General features: G+C 45.4%; 1 protein-coding gene across 1 annotated transcript in view; it reads left to right on the forward strand.

Moving 5' to 3' along the window:
- Positions 1-19,710, forward strand: part of LOC138563341 (uncharacterized) — a 143,255-nt gene extending 123,545 nt beyond the window's left edge. The window contains exon 3 of the mRNA XM_069642827.1: positions 12,770-19,710. Coding sequence (XP_069498928.1) covers positions 12,770-13,226 — 457 coding nt within the window. The 3' untranslated portion in view covers positions 13,227-19,710. The remainder of the gene's footprint in view (positions 1-12,769) is intronic.
- Positions 19,711-22,055: the final 2,345 nt, after the last annotated feature.

The following is a 22,055-nucleotide window of genomic DNA, read 5'->3' on the forward strand; positions in this document are numbered from 1 at the left end:
CCTCAGAAACAGACCAATTGGCCAGAAGAGAAGAGGACTACACTCTTTTATCAGGGATTGCGTGGGGAACTAAAGGATGTTCTAGCCCAAGTGGTCAATCCTCCTGAAGGTTGTGCGGAATACATTAATCTGACGGTGCAGCTTGGCCACAGGTTGCAGAATCGAAAAATGGATCGCACAAGGACTGAAGGGAGGTTGGTTTATATGCAACCCCGGGACAACCAAACAAAAACACATGAACAAACCGAGCCTATGCAGATTGGGGGATTACGGGCTCCTATCTCCAAGGCCGAGAGATAAAAGAGAAGGCAACAACAACTTTGTTTATACAAGGGAGCAGGGGAAGAAGCTGTCAGGTTCCGACCTGGTCCAGTTTCTATTCGTTGTTTTCCTCAAGGAAATAAATATCAGAGCATGAAACAACGCTTTCGCCCGGTCCGAATCCATAAACACAGTGGATACGGGTTGCCATAGCGGCTGTGGCATCCATTACGTCCTCTGCACTATAGACTACGTTAGAGGCATGATTTCCATGGTAACCTATTTAAACACTTCCGGGTTGTCCGGTCCTCGCTTCTGATTTTGTACGTCTTGTTTGTATCTTGTATCCTGAGTGCGTTTGTCTTGCCATGTTCCCTTTTCCACTACCTTGTTACTCCTTGTGACCTGGACCGCTTATCAATCATCCTTTGCCTGCCGAATTGGAATTGTTTGTCTTCTTGCGCACCAAACCCGGACCTCTTACTTACCATCCTTTGCCTGCTGAATCGGATTTGTTCTGTCCTCTCTTGTACCGAACCCAGACTGCTTACTCGCCATCCTTTGCCTGCTGAATTGGATTTGTTCTGTCCTCTCGTGTACCGAACCCGGACCGCTTACTCACCATCCTTTGCCTGCTGAATTGGATTTGTTCTGTCCTCTCGTGCAACAAACCTGGACCGCTTACTCACCATCCTTTGCCTGTTGAATTTGAACACTTGGGGCCTCATTATAACTATTGCGGAATGCGTTTAATGGTGCCGGTAATGGTGCCGGCGCCGTTAAACGCATTCCGCACTATTACGAGGTTCCCTCGCGGGACCCGATGTGGACGTCTAACATGGACCAGGGAGCTAACAACGGGCCCTCTTGTAATGGGCCGTTGTTAGCTCCCTCCCCATTCCCATTGAGCCCAATGGGGGCTCGAATGGGAATGGGGAAGGTCCGGGTTCCCTGAATGGGGAAATACCGGGCCCTCCATACTCGGAATGGCCCGGTATTTCCCCATTCAGGGAACCCGGACCCGGACATGCTTTTGGAGGCAGCCATAGCGCCAATAGTGCCATGCCTACCTCCAAAGTCGTAATGAAGCCCTTGGTCTTTCCATGCACCGAACCCGGAACACGGCTTCTTGTTTCATCTCCTCAAGGAGTACCTCCCAACTATTCGGATTGCCTCATTATTTGTCCTGAGAAGTTACCAACTACACCCTATTGTACTCAGAAGAGAAGCGCTGAACTTGAGACTGCCACCCTGCGCTTAGTCGTTAGGCGTCCTCGTGCCGGCGGGATAGGGTTGGGTCTAGAGACTGCCTCATTCCGATTAGGCGTCCTCATGCCGTCAGTTCAGGCAATAGTACACTGGTTGTTCACTTGGTACTAGGCCATCACCAGGACAAGTGGTAAGTCTCTCGCTTCCTTGCATCCTACTGTTCTTGGAATCTTTTTCTAAAGCCTCATTTCATTTCTTCTGTTTTCTTAGCCCGCATCTTGACCCAGTCTTGCCTATACCCTTGACCAGAGTACCTTGGAATTCTTGTCTCATCTGGTTAGTTCTTGTTGATTATTTCTTCTTACCTAGTATATTATTGTTTGACTCCATATCTGAGTTGTTCATCTTGTTTTCCTGCAGAGCATGGTCATTCGTGTGGTGTTCCTTATCTTTCAACTAATTGATCCCTTGGCATTTACCTAGTGTGTTCAGAGGGTTACATTTGTAGAAAGAATTCTCCGTCTACACTACGGGTCCAAGCTTGGTTCCATCATTACGGATTCTGAGAGTTCTGACAGAAGCCCGACCAAGGGGAGTCGGATCCTGGGAGGGCTGCAACCATGCCCCAACGTCCCCCCAGAGACCAGATGAGCATAACAGAGTTTTAATTTAAGACGTTGTAGCCTTCACTGCCATATAGGGGACAGAAATGGCAGAGAATTGGGTATTCCACGAACGTGTACATGATGCCAATGTTAAAATCAATACTGATATATGCCTGATGATAATCCATACACACGGGTAAAGTTATAGAATTTTAGGCTGAATATTTCACACTAAAAATGACTAAAAATTATTAGAAGGGCAAACCAATGTCTTACAAATTGTAGAGTTGGACTGGCATGTTCTGCATAAAATATGTAACCTGCTTATATAATTTGTTAGAAGGCCCCAACTGTACGAATGTGCCATTTATGGCAAAACTGAATTGTAGCTAAAGTAACTGTGGGAGGTTCTGGACATTGTAAAACTCACATAATAAATCTGACATCATGCCCTTGTAACCCACTGTGAGAAGAGATTTGTCAGTACACTCCAAAAGTTTTTTTTAAAAGGTTTACAATCTAACAATATAGTTATTTACAAAGTATTTAAGGTGCGGGAAGGAAAAGCCCTTGTAACCCAACCAGCTCAGAGGAAGGCGGTAACTATCTCCCCTGACCAATCCAGTTGTTTAGAGGCATCCTTAGCTAAACCTGCCCTGCTGTATAATCCTATAATGTCACCATACGCTATACAAAGGGTGGCTGACCAAACTCTAGATAGACACTCTTTCTTGAATTTCCTGCGCCTGCGTTCCTGATCTTCTACATTCATCTTGCCAGATTCCAGATCCCATTGCAAAACTAAAGCGTAGCTGATTCCAGATCCCATTGTAACGCCAAAGCATAGCTGATTCCAGATCCCATTGCAAAGCCAAAGCATAGCTGATTCCAGACTCCACTGCAAGGCCAAAGCATTGCTGACCATCCCAGCAAGGCCTCAATCCAGATATGCTACTAAAATAAATCCCAATAACCAAAGGGAAAAGCTGTGGTGTTCTTTTGGGAAGCATCCTGGAACCAGACTGGCTTTTTGCACACTAACTGCATGCCCGCTGCAACCCTGCCATCCAGCTGTCCTGATTATCCGGTAACCAGACAGGCCCAGCTGTTGTTCTGCTAGGAGAGTCTGCCGCTACCTGGTGACCTGAGCCCTGGAGTCCAGAACCCGGTTGACTGTTCCTAATCCCATATTTAAGAGTGGACTGTGAGTATCCCCCATCCCATAACACATAGTCTACCCCAGCTTGACTTTTGTCATTGTGCCACTCTCTAAGCAACACTATCCATACCCTGATAACGTGGGTAGACTGTTTCACTTTTCTGTGTAACCTGTTCTGTTTTCCTAGCGTTGGCGCAATTCTTTCCTTCATCTAATTTTGTAACTCATTAGTAATATTTGGAGTAATTTAAATTAATTCCCACATAGATTAGGACACGGCGGGAAAAGGTTGACTTCGCGAATCAATCTTTGAACGGACAGTCTTTAACAATATGGTCTAAATAATTTTGTTTAACTAAATTTTGCCTTTCATTTTTAAAACCGATTTTCTCTTTTTCACTTCTCTATTTTCCAAAAAACGAACCTCATTCTGCCTTCCAAATCCAGCTATAGCCCTCCTTTCACTTCTGTATTGTCCCTGTGCTGTGCATCTCTTTCCCTGCCAAAAAAACTGCATTCCGATTCAGTGTTTTTTACCCGTGAAAAAACTGTTTTTACATTTAAAACTGCAAACTAGAGAAAATGCAACTTTTCCATGTGTGAATTCGGCTGCACTGGGTTTCCAATTTCTATCTGTTTCATGAACTGTGTGCTTTTGGGATAGCTTGCCTGATGGTTGATAGTGAGATAACATCCCTAATGCTGTGATAAAACATGTATGCCATTCTTTAAACACACATATAATTAATTATTTTACAAAATCTGAGTGTCATTTTAGGCCTTTGATGCCTCTTATCCCTGACTACCTGCTGCCTCTTCCTATCCACTCAGAATTCGATTATTTGTGGGTTGAGGGAACAGTGCAGGGGGAAACCTTAACTTGGGTGCTATCTATCCTAACTCAAAAAGTGCTCCAATTCACTTGTGCTTTGAATATGTTCTACTAGGAGGTTAACCAAGTGCATTGCTTCCATTTCTATTGTAATTATCACCCCATTGGTGATTGCTGCCCAATATTAAAATATGTGTGATTTTTGTGAATTTTAAAAATAAATAAATATTGTATTTTCACCAACCGGCCTTGTTCATGGTCCATTGTGACCCAGGGTATTTGTAAAAGGGGCTGTGAGACGGGTCGGATACCGGCTCAATTTTAATTCATTGATATTAAAGAAAAAGCATTCTTATTGAGCACCACCTCCCAGGCTAAGACCAAGTGTACTGTTCCAGTTTGTGATGCCCGATTGTAATCCTTAACAAAGAACCAGCGCAACACTAAACCGATTAAAACCTATAAGCGAGAAAATCTTCACCAGAATACTAAAAGACACCATCCGAGCAGGATCTACCAGCGACCCATGTCCACCAGATATCTGCAAAAAGCTTCTCAACCACAAAAAAACAGCCCACTACAACCAACTACTAATTAATCTATCCCTAAACTGACTAATAGTACCACAATCATTCAAATCAGTGGACATCAAACCCCTCCTAAAAAACAAAATGGGGAAAAACAGATGACCCTAATAATTACAGAATCATATCAAACCTGCCGTACCCAGCGAAAATCTTGGAGAACCACATGTACAAATAACTACTTAATCATGGAGAAAGCAATGCAACACTTGACCACTCGCAGGTTGGTATCAGACCATTGATAGGAACCGAAATAGCACTTATCTCAATATTGCACGACTTAAAAATAAGTGCGGATAATAGCAGCCAATCAGCTCTCATAATACTGGACAAATCAGCTGCATTCGAAATGATCAAACATACAACTCTAATGAAGAGACTAAAGAATCTGACATCTACCACCATTTACATCAAACACAAGAAACATCACCTCCGGCGTACCACAAGAATCAAGCCTCTTCCCACTCCTCTTCAACATCTACATGACCCCCCCTTAATGAAACTCATTCAAACCCATGGACTGATAAATTACAACTACACAGACGACACCCAAATCATCTTCAGGATAACCACCAACCACAAACCCGACAATACCCTCAATAAATGCCTTACTGATAAAACACCTGGCTGGCAATCAACAACCTCAAACTAAACCCCAGCAAAACAGAAATAATGATATCCCCACAAGAAAACAACGTGACATAGACAACTCTCACCTGGCCCCGGGCATGGGAGCCCAACTGGAGACTTCCAAAAGTGATAACAAATATGTGATCCCTGGTCTCACTCTGGAACCACAAGTCAACACAATAACAAAAAAGTGTTTCTACCATCTACGATCAATAAGAGGGATCCTCCCTTTCCTCAATTTCCCACATGGAACCCTCGTGATAATTTCCTAGTTGTTATCAAAAATAGACTAAGCAAATAGTCTTTACCTGTGAATGCCTGAACGCCTCACCAGAAAACTACAACTCTTCCAAAATACTGCAGTAAGACTACTCCTGAAAATAAAAAGAAGAGACCACATCACCCAATCCTAAGAAACATACACTGACTACCAGTAAAGAAATGCATCAACTACAAAGCCCTCTGCATTGCACATAAATCACTGCACAGACAAGGAACTGAATTCCTCCAAGCAAAAATCACCCGATACCAACCGAGAAGAGATTGAAGCTCTAGCACCGACCTCCAAATAAAAACAATACACTATGGGAAAAGAACATTCAGACCACCCCAACCTCATTCAATGCCCACTTCTACAAAGGGTAATACAATCAAAACATGAGATACATACCTGCAGAATGAAACAATAAAATAGCTGCACAATACCCAGAAACCACCCAAAACCCACTACCCACCCCCCTTTCTCTCTTCCACACCTCTCACCTACCACACACACCCAAAGGGCTACCGAAACCACCCACCAAAACACTCAAACTACAATTCACTCTCTAGGAGAACTACAAAACCAATAACCTCCAACACCAAACAACTCAAACACTGGACACTGCCCTTCCGGACACAACAAGCCCCAGTGCACAGAACAAAAGCACCCCCAGAAGGCCCACATACACAGATGCCAGTCTCTCATGGCTCTGCACACATCAACAGTTCAGCACAACATCAGTCCTATCCCTCTCTCCCCACTAACCAACCAAACCCCCTTTATCTTACAGAGCCATGTGAACACCTGCTACCATGTAAATTTTCCGTGGTGCATGGTATATATCAACTTAACATAACACACACATTCATATACACATGCTGTCATGCACCATATAGCCTCTCTCTATCCTACACATTGCACTCACCAGAACAGTTAATTCACGCAGATGCACACATTCATATATACATGCACGCAAGCAGTCACGCCCCCATACAGCTTCTCTGAATCACTGAATGATTGAGAGAAGCTGTGTGGGGGGTGTGACTGCTTGCATGCATGTATATATGAATATGTGCATCTGCCTGAGTAAGTATTCTGCTGGGTACACACACATTCATACACATGCACTCAAGCAGTCACACACCCATACAGCCTCTCACTTAATCATACATAGGACACCCACCAGAAAACCTACTCACACACATTCAGGGCCTGATTGCAAGATCCATGTAAAATAAGAAAAGTGTCTTTCCATCACAGAATGACACTTCTTTTACACAGAGCTCAGAATAAGGCCCTCATATACACATTCACACAAGCAGTCACTCACTCATGCAGCTTCTTTCAATCATTCACTCAGCACCCACCAGAACACTTATTCACACATTCATAAACACATTCACAGCATTCACACAAGCTCTGCACCAGCTGCAGTTTACAGAATGTTTTCACGGAGGACAAGCATTCTCAGTGTCTGTATTGTCTACACCCGAAGCACAAGGAGGAAGATTGTGAGTTTTGCCGTGGCGTCACCAAGCGCACAGTAAAGGACCAGCACGCCTGTCTGGTGATGTGGCTCAAGGCCAAGGCTTCTACTCCAGTTGTCTTGCAGGGGCAGGCCTCATCCAGCCATCCTGAGCAGGCTTCTAAGTCCTTTGAGGGCGCTCCATCCATGGGTGCCCAAGACAAGGCGAAGCATTGCAAGTCTGTTTCCGCCGGGGATGCGAGCAAGCAGGTCCCGGGACGGACAGGGCACGTTCCTCATCTCCGTCTGCCTCGATCTCCAGCCACCGCTCCAGCTCTTTGTCGAGGAGGAAGTCAGCTACCGCAGAGAAGATATCTGTCCTCCCGGTGCGGGCCCAGGTGAACCAGGCCGAGACCACCTCTCGGCAAAGGTTACTCCGGCGGCGACCAGAGTGGCACTCCCTCCCAGGCGGGAGGTTTCAGCCAAACCGACTCCGGAGAAAAGGATGCCGGACCTCAGCCCAAGGCCGACCCCTCAGGACCCAAAGAAAGGGGGGGGTGGAAGAGCTTCGGGGCACAGACATTTCATCATCCGAGGAGGAAGACGTTAATTCCGTCCATACCATCCCGGAGGAGATGGTTGGTGGCGACAACGAGAATGTCAAGGAGTCGCCTGCCGTAGGCGACGACGGAGCAGGGGCGATGACACAGGTGCTGGGCCCAGCGTTCCGGCCCCCCCAGCACCCTCCAGGGATCTGTCGCAGGATATTCTCTCGGCCCTCCACACACTGGTGTCGGAGAGTCAGAAGAGGATGCTGACAACACCACCGGCGACAACCCCGTTGACACCGGGGCCACCACCGCTGAAGAAAAGGAGGAGGCACTCTACGCCTCCATTCCAGCCGTCTCAGCCCTCCCCCCTAGGGACATGGGGACGGGGACAGACACGGCTACGACGGACACCAAAGACGAAACAGTGGGATCCTTCCACTCCATGATCGCTCGTGCGTCAGAACTTTTTCAACTCACCCCGGAAGAGAAGAAATAGGAGGGCTTCCTGTACCAACGCCAGGAGGCAAAGAGGAAGACCATTCTGTCAGTCCCGCTCCTGGACGACGTCTGGGATGAGGGCATGCAGCTTCTGAAGAACCCCTCTTCGGCTCCGGTGAAGAGGGACTGACTGGAGGAGAAGTATCGAGTGCCGGAGTCTGCACCCAAATGTCTGTGGTCACAACCATCGCCGGACTCTGCGGTTTCGGCCGCAGCAAGGAAGAAGTCGTCCAACCCGTCGTCTTCAACTTCTGTTCCCCCAGACAACGAGGGGAAGAAATTGGATGCCATAGGACGGAAGGTCATTTACTTGGCGGCGACGATGGTCAAGGCAGCCAACGCCTTAGTGATTGTGGTCAGATATGACTGGGAACTATGGTTCAAGATGGCTCTGATCCTAGATTTCCTCCCTGAGGGCAAGCAGGTGGAGGCAATGCAGACTCTTTAGGAAGGCAAAGTGGCATCAACCCATTCCATCACCATGGCCCTGGACATTGCGGACACATGGTTCCACCAGATGGGAAACGTGGTTTGCCTCCGTCATCGTGGCTGGCTGAAGGCCACCAACTTCAGGCAGGAGGGCCAGACGAGGGTCGTGGACATGCCGTTCGACTGGGACAATCTTTTTGCCAAGGCAGTTGACAAGTCTCTTCAGGCCATCAAAACTGACACAGAGACGGCCCGTGACCTTGGCACGCTGCAGCAGCACCGTCAGTCCTTTTGTTCCCCAGGAGTAAAGTCGGGGAGGTCTTCGAAGAGTTTCGGTGGTGGATCCTCCTACCACCAACCCTCCCACTCCACGAGTGAGGAAGCTTACAGGGGTTGTTCCAAGGCCTTCGGAGGTAGCCGCCGTCATCGCCAAAGCTCCCAGGGTGGCACGCTGCCCACCAAGCAGGACTGAACCGGCCGAGACGTCGGGCCCCCAACCCTGCACCCCAGTGATAGGCCAGCTGGTGAAATTCATCGGGGAGTTCCGTCGAGCGATACGTTGGTGGGGCTTGCACTCCCAACATCGACGGGGCGCAGACTTCCAAAACCTGCCATACCAAGAGACGGTCACAACGGACGCTTCCCTGGAAGGATGGGGAGCACACACCAGAGGTCTCCACGCCAGAGGTCTGTGGCTGCCGGAGGAGAAGGCTCTACACATCAACATCTGGGAACTGCAGGCTGTGTTTTGGGCCCTCAAGTCATTTCTGCCGTCCCTCAAGAGCAAAGTGGTGAGGGTCTTTACGGACAATACCACCACAATGTTTTACATCTGGAAGCAGGGGACACCAGATCCCCGGCGCTCTCCAGACAGGCGCATGAGTTGTGGCACTGGGCCGTCACCCTGGGTATGTTCCTCATTCCTTTTCACGTGGCAGGAGTCAAGAACACAGTCACTGACTCCCTCAGCAGGGAGCTGCGCTCTTGACACGAGTGGGAGCTTCGGCAGGATCAAGTGGACAAACTCTTCCTCAAGTGGGGCAATCCCCAGATCGATCTGTTTGCAAAGGCGACGAACACCAAATGCCGGAGGTTCACCAGAAGGTTCCCCCAGCCAGGGAGCATGGGGGACGCATTCTCCTCCCCTTGGGACGGCCTGTTTCTGTACGCGTTTCCTCCATTGCCGCTGCTACTACAAGTCATCAGTCAACTCAGAAGGAGCCAGTGCAGGATGACCCTCGTCGCGCCAGCGTGGCTGAGGCAGATCTGGTACCCGAACCTTCTCAGCGTGTCAGCGTCACCTCCAGTCAAGCTGCCAGTGGTCGCAGATCTTTTCGCCAGGGAAGGAGGCGTAATCCTGCACCACGACCCAGGATCGCTGAACATGAGGTCCTGGCTCCTGCAGCATTAGAGTTTGGTGGGTACGAGCTGCCTGCGGACTGCAAGGATGTCCTCGCCAAGGCCAGGGCCTCATCAACTCAGAAGTGTTACGGACATAAATGGAAGCGGTTCGCAACCTGGTGACGGTCGCAGAAGATTAACCCTCTGAGGGTCACGGCCCCTCAAGTCCTTCCGTACTTGTTGTCGTTGGCTAAGTCGTGGCTGGCGCACGCCTCCATCAAGTTGCATCAGACGGCTATCTCGCAATACACTAGATCTCCGGGACGGTCTTCTCTTTGGTTGCACCGTCTAGTGAAGGAATTCATCAAAGGACTGTTCCGTTCATTCCCGCTGGTGAAGGCGCCTGCCCCGGCGTTGAAACTCAACATGGTGCTGACCAGGCTCATGGGGGGCCCCATTCGAGCTGATGCATCAAGCTCTGCTTAAGTTCCTGTCTTGGAAGATAGCTTTCCTCGTGTCCATCACCTCTGCCAGGAGAGTAGGTTAGATCCAGGCCCTGTCCTGCAAGCAGCCTTACTTGACTTTCCACAAGAGGAGGGTGGTGCTGCGGACGCACCCCTCCTTCATGCCCAAGGTTCCGTCTGAATTTCATCTCAACGAGCCCTTAGTGTTACCTGTGTTTTTTCCGATGCCTTCGACGCCGGCTGAAAGGACTGGACTCGCTGGATGTGGCTCGAGCGCAGAAGTTTTATGTGGCCCGCACGAAGAGTTTTGTGAACTTTGGTCCTATGAACCATGGGAAGGCCTTGTCCAGGGCTTCCATCTCCAGGTGGCTCTCCGGCTGCATCACTCACTTTCACCGCTTGGCAAACCGACGGTTGCTTGGCCGCCCGAGAGCCCATTCTACCAGAGCGATCGCTGCGACGACGGCGTTCCTGTCTGGTGTGTGCCTGCTGGACATCTGCAGGGCTGCTACGTGGAGGTCGACACACACCTTCACGAAATTTTACTGCGTCGACAGGGATTCCAGGGATGCGTCCAGAGTTGGCCATGCAGTGCTACGCAACCTGTTCACTTGAAGGTGAGCCTGGAGAGGAGGTAAGAGTAATTGCTTCTGTTGAGCCTTGCCACCTCCCGTGGTTGTGTATGTATGTACTGCTGTGTATTCTTTATTCATGAGCATGTGGATCCATGCCAGACCCCATGCTGGAGAAGGAACAAGTTACTTACCTGTAATTGTTGTTCTCCAGCATGGATCTGGCATGGATTCACATGCGAACCCTCCTTCCTGCTCCTCTGCTGCTCTTCTTGGTCATACTGCCATTTTACGTGCTACCAAATCTCATGATGGCTGCCAGAGGAGGGTGCTTAGGGAGAGGGCAGTCATTGGCTGGGGGCAGTATGACCCGGAGCTCAGTGATTGGTTTACAGGAGAAAGACAGTTTATAAACAAAAGTGAAACTGTTTTTTCTTTTACCGAGGATTCCCAGCCCGAAGAGGAGGAATATTCATGAGCATGTTAATCCATGCCAGACCCATGCTGGAGAACAACAGTTACAGGTAAGCAACTTGTTCCATACATTGAATACTTCCTACTGTTATTATCATGTACTATTCTTTCAAATTACTACATCATTTTATTTTATTTACTTTTCGTCAAATTTTGGTTACAGAAGTAAGAATGTTGAGGTGTAGGTAGTAAGGGGGTGAGGAAGAGAGATGTAGGGGACATAACAAGGTATTGGGGCAACCCTCATTTATAAAAGATGTCAAAGTAAATGACCACAAGATAATATCATTTGATGAAGAACCGTAGAACTGTTATTAGTGTAATGAAACTTGGTAGTGAGTACGGTTGGTATTCAAGTTGAATCTGTCCAGGAAACATTTAACCTCTCAAATCCAGGCCCCTGCGCCTTTGGAAAGCATGTTTCGTAATGTGTGTTTATGTCTGCACTGACCTAGAAAGGGTTCAAGGTGTTTGGAACAACATTCTTATAGGTGAACTTGAAATGAACAAGGGCAACTGCCATCTCATATGTTTGTGCAACCCAAAATAGTTCCTGCAAAATGTAGCTTTGTGACTATAAATTTGCCTTATGCAGACTCTTGATCTTGAAATCAGAGATGTTTGACCCTGCGGCGCGGGTGTGTCCGTTTACAATGGTGTGTTGGGGTGGCATCAGGGCTTTAAGTGGGACGGGGCTAGCCTGTGCACAGCCCTGGCAGCATGCAAATGTTGCCCTTGAGCTGGGGCTCTATGGGGCTCCCTAACTGACTCCACCAACCAGATTTTTTTCATCATATGAATGGAAATAAAAATATTAGTGGCAGTACAGCTCTTCACCAGTAGATGCCACTATGAGCAAAAAATAAAATCACAATATCAGTTAAAGACATTTGGAGTTAGTTTGTTTTCAAACACACAAGGGAAATTATAAGAGAATGCATTGTTTGATTTTTGCAACACTTTGTATTAAAGTATTGTCATTACAATGATTTAATTAGCCCATAGGAATCATTAATTTCTTTCAAAAGAACTGTGGGGCTGTATGTTACGCTGACCTATTTTGATTTAACGTGCGATTTTATATTCAAGTATATTCACTTTGGTCAATATTTTAACTGTACATGAATTATATGTAAAATATTTTTTCAAGTAGAACTTCTTTTCTTTCATTGCTCCTTTGAAAGGGTCTGTTAGGTCACACCTTTAATTACATATGAAATAAAATGTTTATTAGCTACTGTGGCTGAGCCAGGCCGTTTTTAGACCACACCCCCAAATATTGCAACACAACGAGTTAGAGCCCCCCCTCGATTTCTAATCCCACTTAAACCACTGGGTGGCTTCACCAGATCGGAGTGGGTAAGGGCTTTTTTTTTGGTGAGTCCTGCATGAAAGTGATTTAATTTCTTTCTACCTATTTGTTTTATCATTAGGGGCGACTCAACAGAGATCAAGCAAGATGCTGCCGCAATGCTCGATGGAGTGAACCACGTGAAAAAGCCCACCCCGCGCTTTGAGGCCGATGATGATTTGCTTGAGTCCTTTCAAGGTTTGGTGCTTGGTGGGCCCTTGCAGCCGCGCAGAGCTGAAGAGGTGCAAAGGCGCATGTACCGTCAGCCAGAAAGGCCACGCCCCAATGAAGGCGCCGCCACCAACCCATATAAGCCGAATGTGGTACAGCACCTGCTGCCGCGCAGACCTGAAGATGTGCCAATCCGCATGGGTCGTCAGCAAGAAAACCTACGCCAATCCATATTACTGGAATGTGGCAGAGCCCGTGCCCTTTCAACTGCAAGCGAAAGGTCATGCTGGCTCGCTGCATGGAATGCAACCAGCAGTGGGAAGCCAGACTGCCCCCTCAACCAGCAATGGTTACCCAAAGAGCATTAAGTGGGGTAAGAAATTTAAGGGGGGGTGGCTTGCATAATAGGCGTGGTCTAAGGCATGATGGGCGGGGCCTAAATAAGGAGGCGGAGTTCTGAGGGGGCAGAACTGGCAGTTGAACTCTGCTCAAAGGAAATGCTCAAAATAATAGTTTAAAACGGTGCAATTTCTTTCATGCTGCTGCTTTTCCAAACTCCACACTGTACATCAATTCCACTTCAAATCCCTTCCATGGCAGTGGTGCACCCAAAAATATGTTATCATTGCAACTTTGAAGTCGCTTTGGGGGTCCCATCAGCTGATGAGGTGCAGCCTCCAGACTGCAAGAGCTCTGGGCAAATATTCACGACTCACTTGCACTCAACCGTGAACAGGTCCTGAATTTTGACTTCTAACATCAATATACTCTAAGGCTGAATACACTGGGATGTCTTTGTGACATCAAAGAAAGTGCTGTGGGTCATATGGCTTCTTTTGTCTCTGAGAGTTTGGCCATTGATTGACAGCGCAAGAGAAACTGCACATCAATTGGCCCACCCCACCTGACCCGACTGCACCACCCCCCCCTCCCATCAGAATGTAGGCACGATTGTTCTGATTGGAGGGGCTGTTAGTCTTGGTGCACAATAACTGCTTCTGTTGAATACAGCTTAGCAGTGGCTGTGGCACCGGTGTGAACTGATGAAGCCAACAATAAGCAGGAAGTTAGCTCCTACTTTAGAACATGCTTGAAATGGGGTTTAACTTCCCCATACTTATTGTTGGCTTCTTCACTTTACTGCGCTTCTGCGCCGTCCCCTGCTGCCACCGCAGCGCCGGTGAAGTGAAGATGTAAACAATAAGTATGGGGAAGTTAACCCCCATTTCAGTCATCTACATGATTGAAATGGGAGTTAACTTCCTTGTGGCCTAATATTTGGCTCACAATCACTACACTGCTGCAGCGTCGAGTCCGACAGTGAGACACACCTACTGCTAATGAAACTTAGTAGCAGGGATCAACTCGGACGGCACCGTAGTGGTGATTGAAGCGAACAGAGAACAACACTGGCAGCTTCCTCCCGTGACCCTCTGCGAGGTTTGCAAGTGGAAGTTACAGTGACGGACAAAAGTGGCAGCCAGCCTGTGGCTGGCTGGAACTTCTGTTAGTCACAGCTTGCCTGACTTGATCATGGCGGGTGCATCTCCGTTCGCGGCTGCGGCTGTGGCGGGATAATGTGTCCCGCTGTGGTATGGTGAGACCGGGGGACCCTGGCTGGGCACACCGGCTCAGCCCCACATGTTGTGGACTGCTGAGGCCCGGCTGGCCTCTGCCCACTTAAATCACTGGTTACCCCCATGACCCGCAACAGCAACATGTTGAATCACGTATAGCTGCAGAAAAATGGCGCACAAATGAATGGGACAGCTCATGAGTCAAATTGCGATGCATAATCTCGAGTGGAACGAGGATTGATCGGAGCAGGACATGTACAATGATGATTATTTTTGACTATTGACTATCGCCCCACCTTTATGCAGTTGCCAAGTGCACAACATTTAAGACAAGTTAGTTTCACCCGAGGCATTCAGATCTGCAGTGTCTGATTTGTTGTGTCCCATGACACACTAAAACACCTCCGACCGACAGCTCCCTGGTTGCGTTTCTATACGTCCGCTCCTACCCATGAGGGCCGGTCTTCAGTGATTTCAGGAATGGGCAGAAGGCTTTGACCCCAACCTCATTATGAGGCGAATGCAGCCCTTCAGACTCAAGACAGTTTGATGTGACAGCACTGCATTCACTGGCCTAACACAGGGCTATCATTATAGTGAGTCATGGCTCTGTCTGAAACCACAAGCCCAAGATTTCTCAACATCCCACCTATAGCTGCCAAGCAGCCCCCTACCATAACTGACACCTTACGACAGTCCCAGGGCTGGCAACAGCTTTACTTTGAAGGACCGATCCCTGCATTGTACTGTTCACTGAAAGGTCAGGCTTCGCTGAAGGTGTCACAGATGCCTTGGGGCCACTTGCCACTTGGGTGCATCTTGTGGCCAGAAGTGGTGGGATGAAGTGTAGCATTGGTTACTTGAGGGAGTGCACCCCCATGGACATGGCTCAGCGAAATTAAGGGATTATATGGTTTGAGAGCTGTACTGTTCTGAAAAGTGGCGGATTTAGCAAATGTCAAGAAATGTGTTCCTGTCCTACAAAAACACTAAAAAAATACACAAACTGAGGTACAAATAAATATCTGCCATACTGTCCTACGATAAAAAATATAAGCTCCACAGCACAGGACACTTCATAGGGGATTGTTTCAGTGTATACATGTCTGAATCCGTGGCTTCCTGATTCATTGGCTACTGTCAACACATATAAGATATTTTTTTAAATAGCTGTAGATTAAGTGGCTCAACTGGATCCTATGAAAGGGATTCTTCTATGGACTGTGAACAGTAGGTCATGAAATGATCCACCTGTTATGGAACGGCCAATGCAGAGCCGACGAGTGAACAGGATAGTGAACCGCAGCCAAGTACAGAAGGAACAGAAAAACCTACGCTAGAAATACCTGAACACACCAAGCTAATCAGTTACACAATTATCCTCTAAAATTCATGACGGAAACCCCACAAATAAAGGAAATATTTACCTTGGGACATTTGTGATCTTTTGTGGTCTTGTACAGAAGATATGTTACCTTTTGGGGTGGGACCAAGCCAGATTTGCATATGGTATTTCCCCTTTTGTAATTGTTTGTTTTTGTATTATTGTGTTTCAGTTCAAATGAACTTTTCACAATTTTATATCACAAAATACTAACGAAACAAAAACATAATCTAAAAGTTCATATTCATCAAAGTTTGATTTGGTGAATATTTTTTATCTAAAAGTTCACACATAAAAAATATTCAACAAATCAAATTAAACATTCTTATTCGTCTTATTCATGAAATCCTAAATTAATAAAATACTATTACTGGTATACAGTGTTTATATAGAAAATTGTATATCGAATCCCACATATATCTAAACTTATACCTTGAAAACCTTTATATCGAATATATTTAGGGTGGGTAAAGCGTTACTTTTTTGGGAGAAACGGTTGGGATTGGTTGTAGGGGTTGTAAACAAGGGTTGGGTGGGGGGACCCCACCAAGAAAAAAATGCATTCAATATTAAGGTTTTCAATATATATGGGCATTTGTTATACAATATCTTGGTATAAAGACATGTAACCCTATTACCCAGGCGGATTGATGCTACTTTCTTTAAAGGCGCCTTTCTATCACACAGAATCAAATAAGGCTTCAATCCTTTGCCACAATTTGTACACCGCCATATTTATATGGCTATTTCTTGCCACAAGGCAGGCTCGCCAGTAAGATCTTGTTTTAATTTTGTCTGTTTTACTAACAAATTCTCCCAGATAGAATCCATACAAGTGTCTCAGCTTGGGGCAGCATGCTTATACATGTCGATTAGTCTCGATTGTGTTATAGTTTTTAAATATTCAACCTCCCTTGTCCTCACATGCTGTACCTGCCCTGAGCCCAATGACACTGTGCATAGGTAACAGGTTCAAATGTAGGAGCAGGAAAAGCGTTCTAAATACTGGGGACGGACACTAAAGACTATACTTCAGAGGCCTCAAATAAGTGGTTTGACACTCTACATAGTCCCTGTAGGTTCTGAGCTCAGCCAGATGTGTATGATTTTGACCTCAGTCCCAAACTTTCAGTCTTTTCACTAAACTCCCATTTTAGGGCAAATTCTTCCTTATCCCATTCGGGTTTCCAGTTTATTGTAAAGCTCTAGGCATGAATACTTAAAAGTCCCAGCAGTGGTCTGTGAATATGTTCCCATTGTACTTCCCAACATAGCAAGTAAGGGACGTTTAGGGTCTTTGATCGCTTTCATATATAGGAGTCCATGTCTTGGCAATAGTATACCTGTAATAGAAGTTATTCCCAATTCCAGCCGTAATGCCTGTACAGGGATACATGGTGCCATTCCCAACAGACCTCTCCATAGTTTGCCCTCAAGCCAATTCAGATATTCAAACTTAATTTGCTCGAAGGATTCTAAGCCATATATGACGATTGGGACAATACACTGATATAGGGACATTATTCCCTTAAGGCTGAACCCTCCAGGTAGCAGAGTACATTTATTTGTCAGACCATGAGAGACAGAGCCTTATTCCGTTTTTCCTGTATGGCAACTTCACCTCTGAGGTTCTCGCTCAGGCAAATGCCTAGGTATTTATACTCAGTTACTCTCTCAGTGAGTGTCCCATACCAATGATACCTCACTTTTGCCTTTTCATGCCACAGATCATACAGTGGGTTCAGGATGGTGTAAGCATAAATCATTAGACCAACTTATGAAGGCAGAAAGGAATAGATCTGAAAAACAGAAACATTTTTGAAAACTCCTATCAGGCACATACCCTTGCCTGCACTGACACAACTGTAACAACATAATCAAGGAAGGCTCTATCCGTCACCCGCCAACAGGACGCAAAATAAAGTAACAACACTATGTTACCCGTGAAACCAAATATTTGATTTATGGACAATGCTGCCCTTGTGGGTGATTCTGTGTTGGCCAGACCTCACGAAAAGTAAAAAAAATGCTGGACTGAACATAAATCCAATATATGTACAGGAAAACTGAAATCTCCTATATACAGACACTTCAATGATCATAAACACAATATATTGCAATTGAGATGCATTGTACTAGAGGTTATACCCCCTCTACCAAAAGGTGGGGACATGTCTAAGAGACTATCAAAACGAGAAACATACTGGATTGATAAATGGAGTCACTTCATCCGCTTGGGATGAATGAAGAATTTCATTTTGGTGCCTTTATATAAATAACATGTTAGGGTGATGCAGCAAGAATCACTGCCATATGATTGACATGAATTTCACAAATATGTAGCACTCTTGTTGTAAGACATAATGTACACCAAAGAGATGATTGCTTGTAAATTCAATATTTAAATATTGTTGTGAACCACAGAATCAACAAATTGATTATCTATACTTTATGCAACACATATTCTTTTTGGTATTTTACGTGTATATCGACCTATTTCTATTGCAAGTTACTACTTAGCATGATTGTAACATATTACTACAATTCTGTAACATATAATAAATATCTCTTGTGTGAGACATAGTGAATACCTAAGACAATATATTTGTATTAAACTATAGTAGGTATTAAAATTTAGCATCATTTTAGGATCATCATATACTAATATACTAATATGTTTTATTAATACATTGATCAAACTATATACAAATCTACCTTTGACTATTTTCTTATTGACGAATATTAATTCTAGGATCAAACTGTACATTTATAGCAATGTTTTCTGAATCAATTCGGGACTCAATGTGAATAACGCATGTAATTGTTCAATATTTGCCATAGATTGTGAATGTGTGCTCAACACTTCAACTTACCTCTCTCTTTCTGATATATATGCCATTGTAATAGTCTACACTTTATTTAGAAAACAAGAACCAACATCTCAGACACCTTAATGACAACAAAGTTATGTTTCTTGACATTGTGATACTGTCATATTAAACGCCTTTTACAGCCATTTTTAGTGACATCATCAAGTCTGACATCAGGGTATTAACATCGCCATCTTGGGCACCACGCGGTAAACGGCGTTGCTCATCAATCACTGTAGTGCGGTGACGATGCCCTTAAGGATATAAAATATAATGACCTTCCTTCGCATAACCCCTTATCTTACATCCATTTTGTAGGCTATTGCAACATTACAAACAACATGCGCTCCTATTCTTTTATAGATCACACACGTTGAATAAACATTCGGACAGTGACACATTTCCATAATCACGCCTCCCTTTGCATAAAGGAGGTAAGCTAGCATGTATTTCAGAAATGTTGACATTACCTTGAAAGATATTTTTAAATGTATCATTGATAATTAACTATTATTATTACAGATAATAACCACACACGGTTATTGGATAACAGAACCACTACCTTTTTATCAAAGGGCCTGATTATTCAAAAACATGTTTATCTCTAAACTGAAGGTAAATTGAACTTTTCAACCACATGAGCTTGTCTTCTTATCACAGCTCACTAACTGCAGCTGAGTTATTAAGTGTGCCTTATACATTTACTTACTATGTTCCTGAAGAAGGAACTGATGATCCCGAAACGCATTGAGAAGACAATTCTTGGATTCTCACTACAATGAATAAATTCATCACTACAAATCTATTTTCTGATCAGAATAGTGTCAGAATGAATAATTGCGAACATTAATTGTTCAAATTGTTGAATTAATTAATTATGTTTTTCTTTTTCTTTCTTCTTTTTTGCCTTCACTGTAAGCTTTTCATATGTGTAACTGGTTGTAACAGTGTCTTGATGCCCCTGGGTTAGAGCGCTTTATAAAAGAAAAAATAAATCAATAAAGGATGGATGAGAAATGTATTGAAGTTGATGTTATTTAAGTTATAATTTTCCAAAGAAACACCATACTCTATTGAAAACGTTTGGCTACTTCAAGCCTCAGATAGTGTGCAGCGGAGGGGAGCATCCTTCAACATAGGATACCCTTTCTCTTTTACAAATTATATGCAATACCACATTTTATGAAGTTAACAGTCAAGGGGACAACAAGCAATACCTAGTTGAAATGGAGAAATAAATCAGTTTTCAGGAGTATGCTGGGGTTTGTGCCAAGGTTCTGCCTCCCCCTTCCCAGCACTAGAACATAGATTTCTCCATGTAAAAGGCAGAATTGAACATTTCCTGCTAAAATGCTGATGACGATAGATGGAGACGAGCTGATGCCGTTCCGTCAACACGCCATCTGTTGTCATGGGAACATCCATCAAATGTCTTTTCATTGCCTTGTAAATTCATCATATTATGAGGTCATCATGGTCAAGTTGGCCTAATCGCAACATGTAAGCATTTTGGAGTCTTAAAAATGTGAAAAGCCCCAAGTAAAATGAACCCCAACTCTCCTGTTCAGAGTGTGTTGGTCAAATTGATCTGGGTAGTGTGAAGGAAGAGCAGTAAACTACTGTGTGATACTGTTGCCATAACAATGTGGCCTGGCTGTAATTTTGGTGATGAGATGTTCATGTGGGTGACACTGGTGGAACTAGCTGACGGGGGACCGAGGGAGCATCAAGGATATTTACATCTTAACCTTAAAAATTGAAAAAAGATGCAACTTAGTGGAGGCTTACTGTAACAAATATTGTGTAGATTCTTCTTCAAAAGTTAGTGAATTGTTCTTCATAAAAGATTGTAAACACCTTCTTGCTGAATAATAAACTCTGCTGAGTGCCTCCGTCTGAATAATAAACTCTGCTGATTGCCTCATGCTGAATACTAAACTCTTCTGAGTGCCTCCTGCTGAATAATAAACTCTGCTGATTGCCTCCTGCTGTATAATAAACTGCAGAGGGCCTCCTGCTGAATAATAAACTCTGCTGATTGCCTCCGGCTAAATAATAAACTTCTGCTGATTGCCTCCTGCTGAATAATAAGCTCTGCTTATTGCCTCCTGCTGAATAATAAACTCTGCTGAGTGCCTCCGTCTGAATAATAAACTCTGCTGATTGCCTCATGCTGAATAATAAACTCTGGTGAGTGCCTCCTGCTGGATAATAAACTCTGCTGATTGCCTCCTGCTGTATAATAAACTGCAGAGGGCCTCCTGCTGAATAATAAACTCTGCTGATTGCCTCCTGCTGAATAATAAACTCTGCTGATTAGCTATTGCTGAATAATAAACTCTGCTTATTGCCTCCTGCTGAATAATAAACTCTGCTGATTGCCTCCTGCTGAATGATAAACTCTGCTGATTGCCTCTTGCTGAATAATAAACTCTGCTGATTGCCTCCTGCTGAATAATAAACTCTGCTGATTACCTTCTTGGCGCCCATTGAGTAGGTACTACATGGGCGGAATACAAGACAAAGGAGGGACACCGTAATCCAGTCATTCACAGGTCTTGGTACATTCAGATCAGAGTAAGTGCAACGGGAGAGAGGTGGCAGACATGAACAAGAAAGATACCGATGGTAAGGATTGCACACTAAGTCCAGCAGAAAGAGAGCCCAATAGATGCAGAAAAGGTGGAAAAAAAGAGACCTGCAGATGGAGAGTTGGAATATGAGCCCTACAGAAAAGAAAGGATACAAATTTAAAAGATTACAAGAGCAAAGGAGTTCCCTCTACAGAGGGAAAAAGAAGATCCCGGGAAGAGGGGCCAATGGGGTTACAACAGGGCGGCAGCAAAGAGAGAGCATGGGATAGACAACCAATCAAAGGGAGACAGAGAAAGAGGCTGGAAAAAGAAGATGGCACCAATGGTGGGTCCTGGGGGAAGGAGAACAAGTATCCCTCTGGCAGGTTTGGGCATAGGGCACATCTGGCCCAATGAATTGGCGGTCGGGCTAGAGTACCGGTAATCTACATTGTGGCAAAAGGTTTGGGAACACCAAACATTTTTCTGCCCCAGGGATGCTCAGGAGTTCCTGAATCTTGGACGATTGCGGGAGGGTGGGCCATTGGGCCTGTGGGCGGCGGGGCTGCAGTGTGCATGGGGGGGGTGCACTGTAGTGAGCAGTGCAGGAGTGCGGAAGTGATGAGTGATCTGCTCGTCAGTTTGGGAACTTTGGCCCGAACGTGGTAGCAGTGCCGGGGAGCGGAAAGCAGGAGCGGCGTCGGCGAGCTTGGAAGGACGGTGGGAGTTAGTGCAGGGTGGTGGAATTTGTGCATGGTAGGTGGGTGGGGTTGTACTCCCCTGTGGTAGAATA

Source organism: Ambystoma mexicanum, unplaced genomic scaffold (assembly GCF_040938575.1).
Source record: "Ambystoma mexicanum isolate Mex_15411 unplaced genomic scaffold, UKY_AmexF1_1 Mex_scaf91, whole genome shotgun sequence".
NCBI lineage: Eukaryota > Metazoa > Chordata > Amphibia > Caudata > Ambystomatidae > Ambystoma > Ambystoma mexicanum.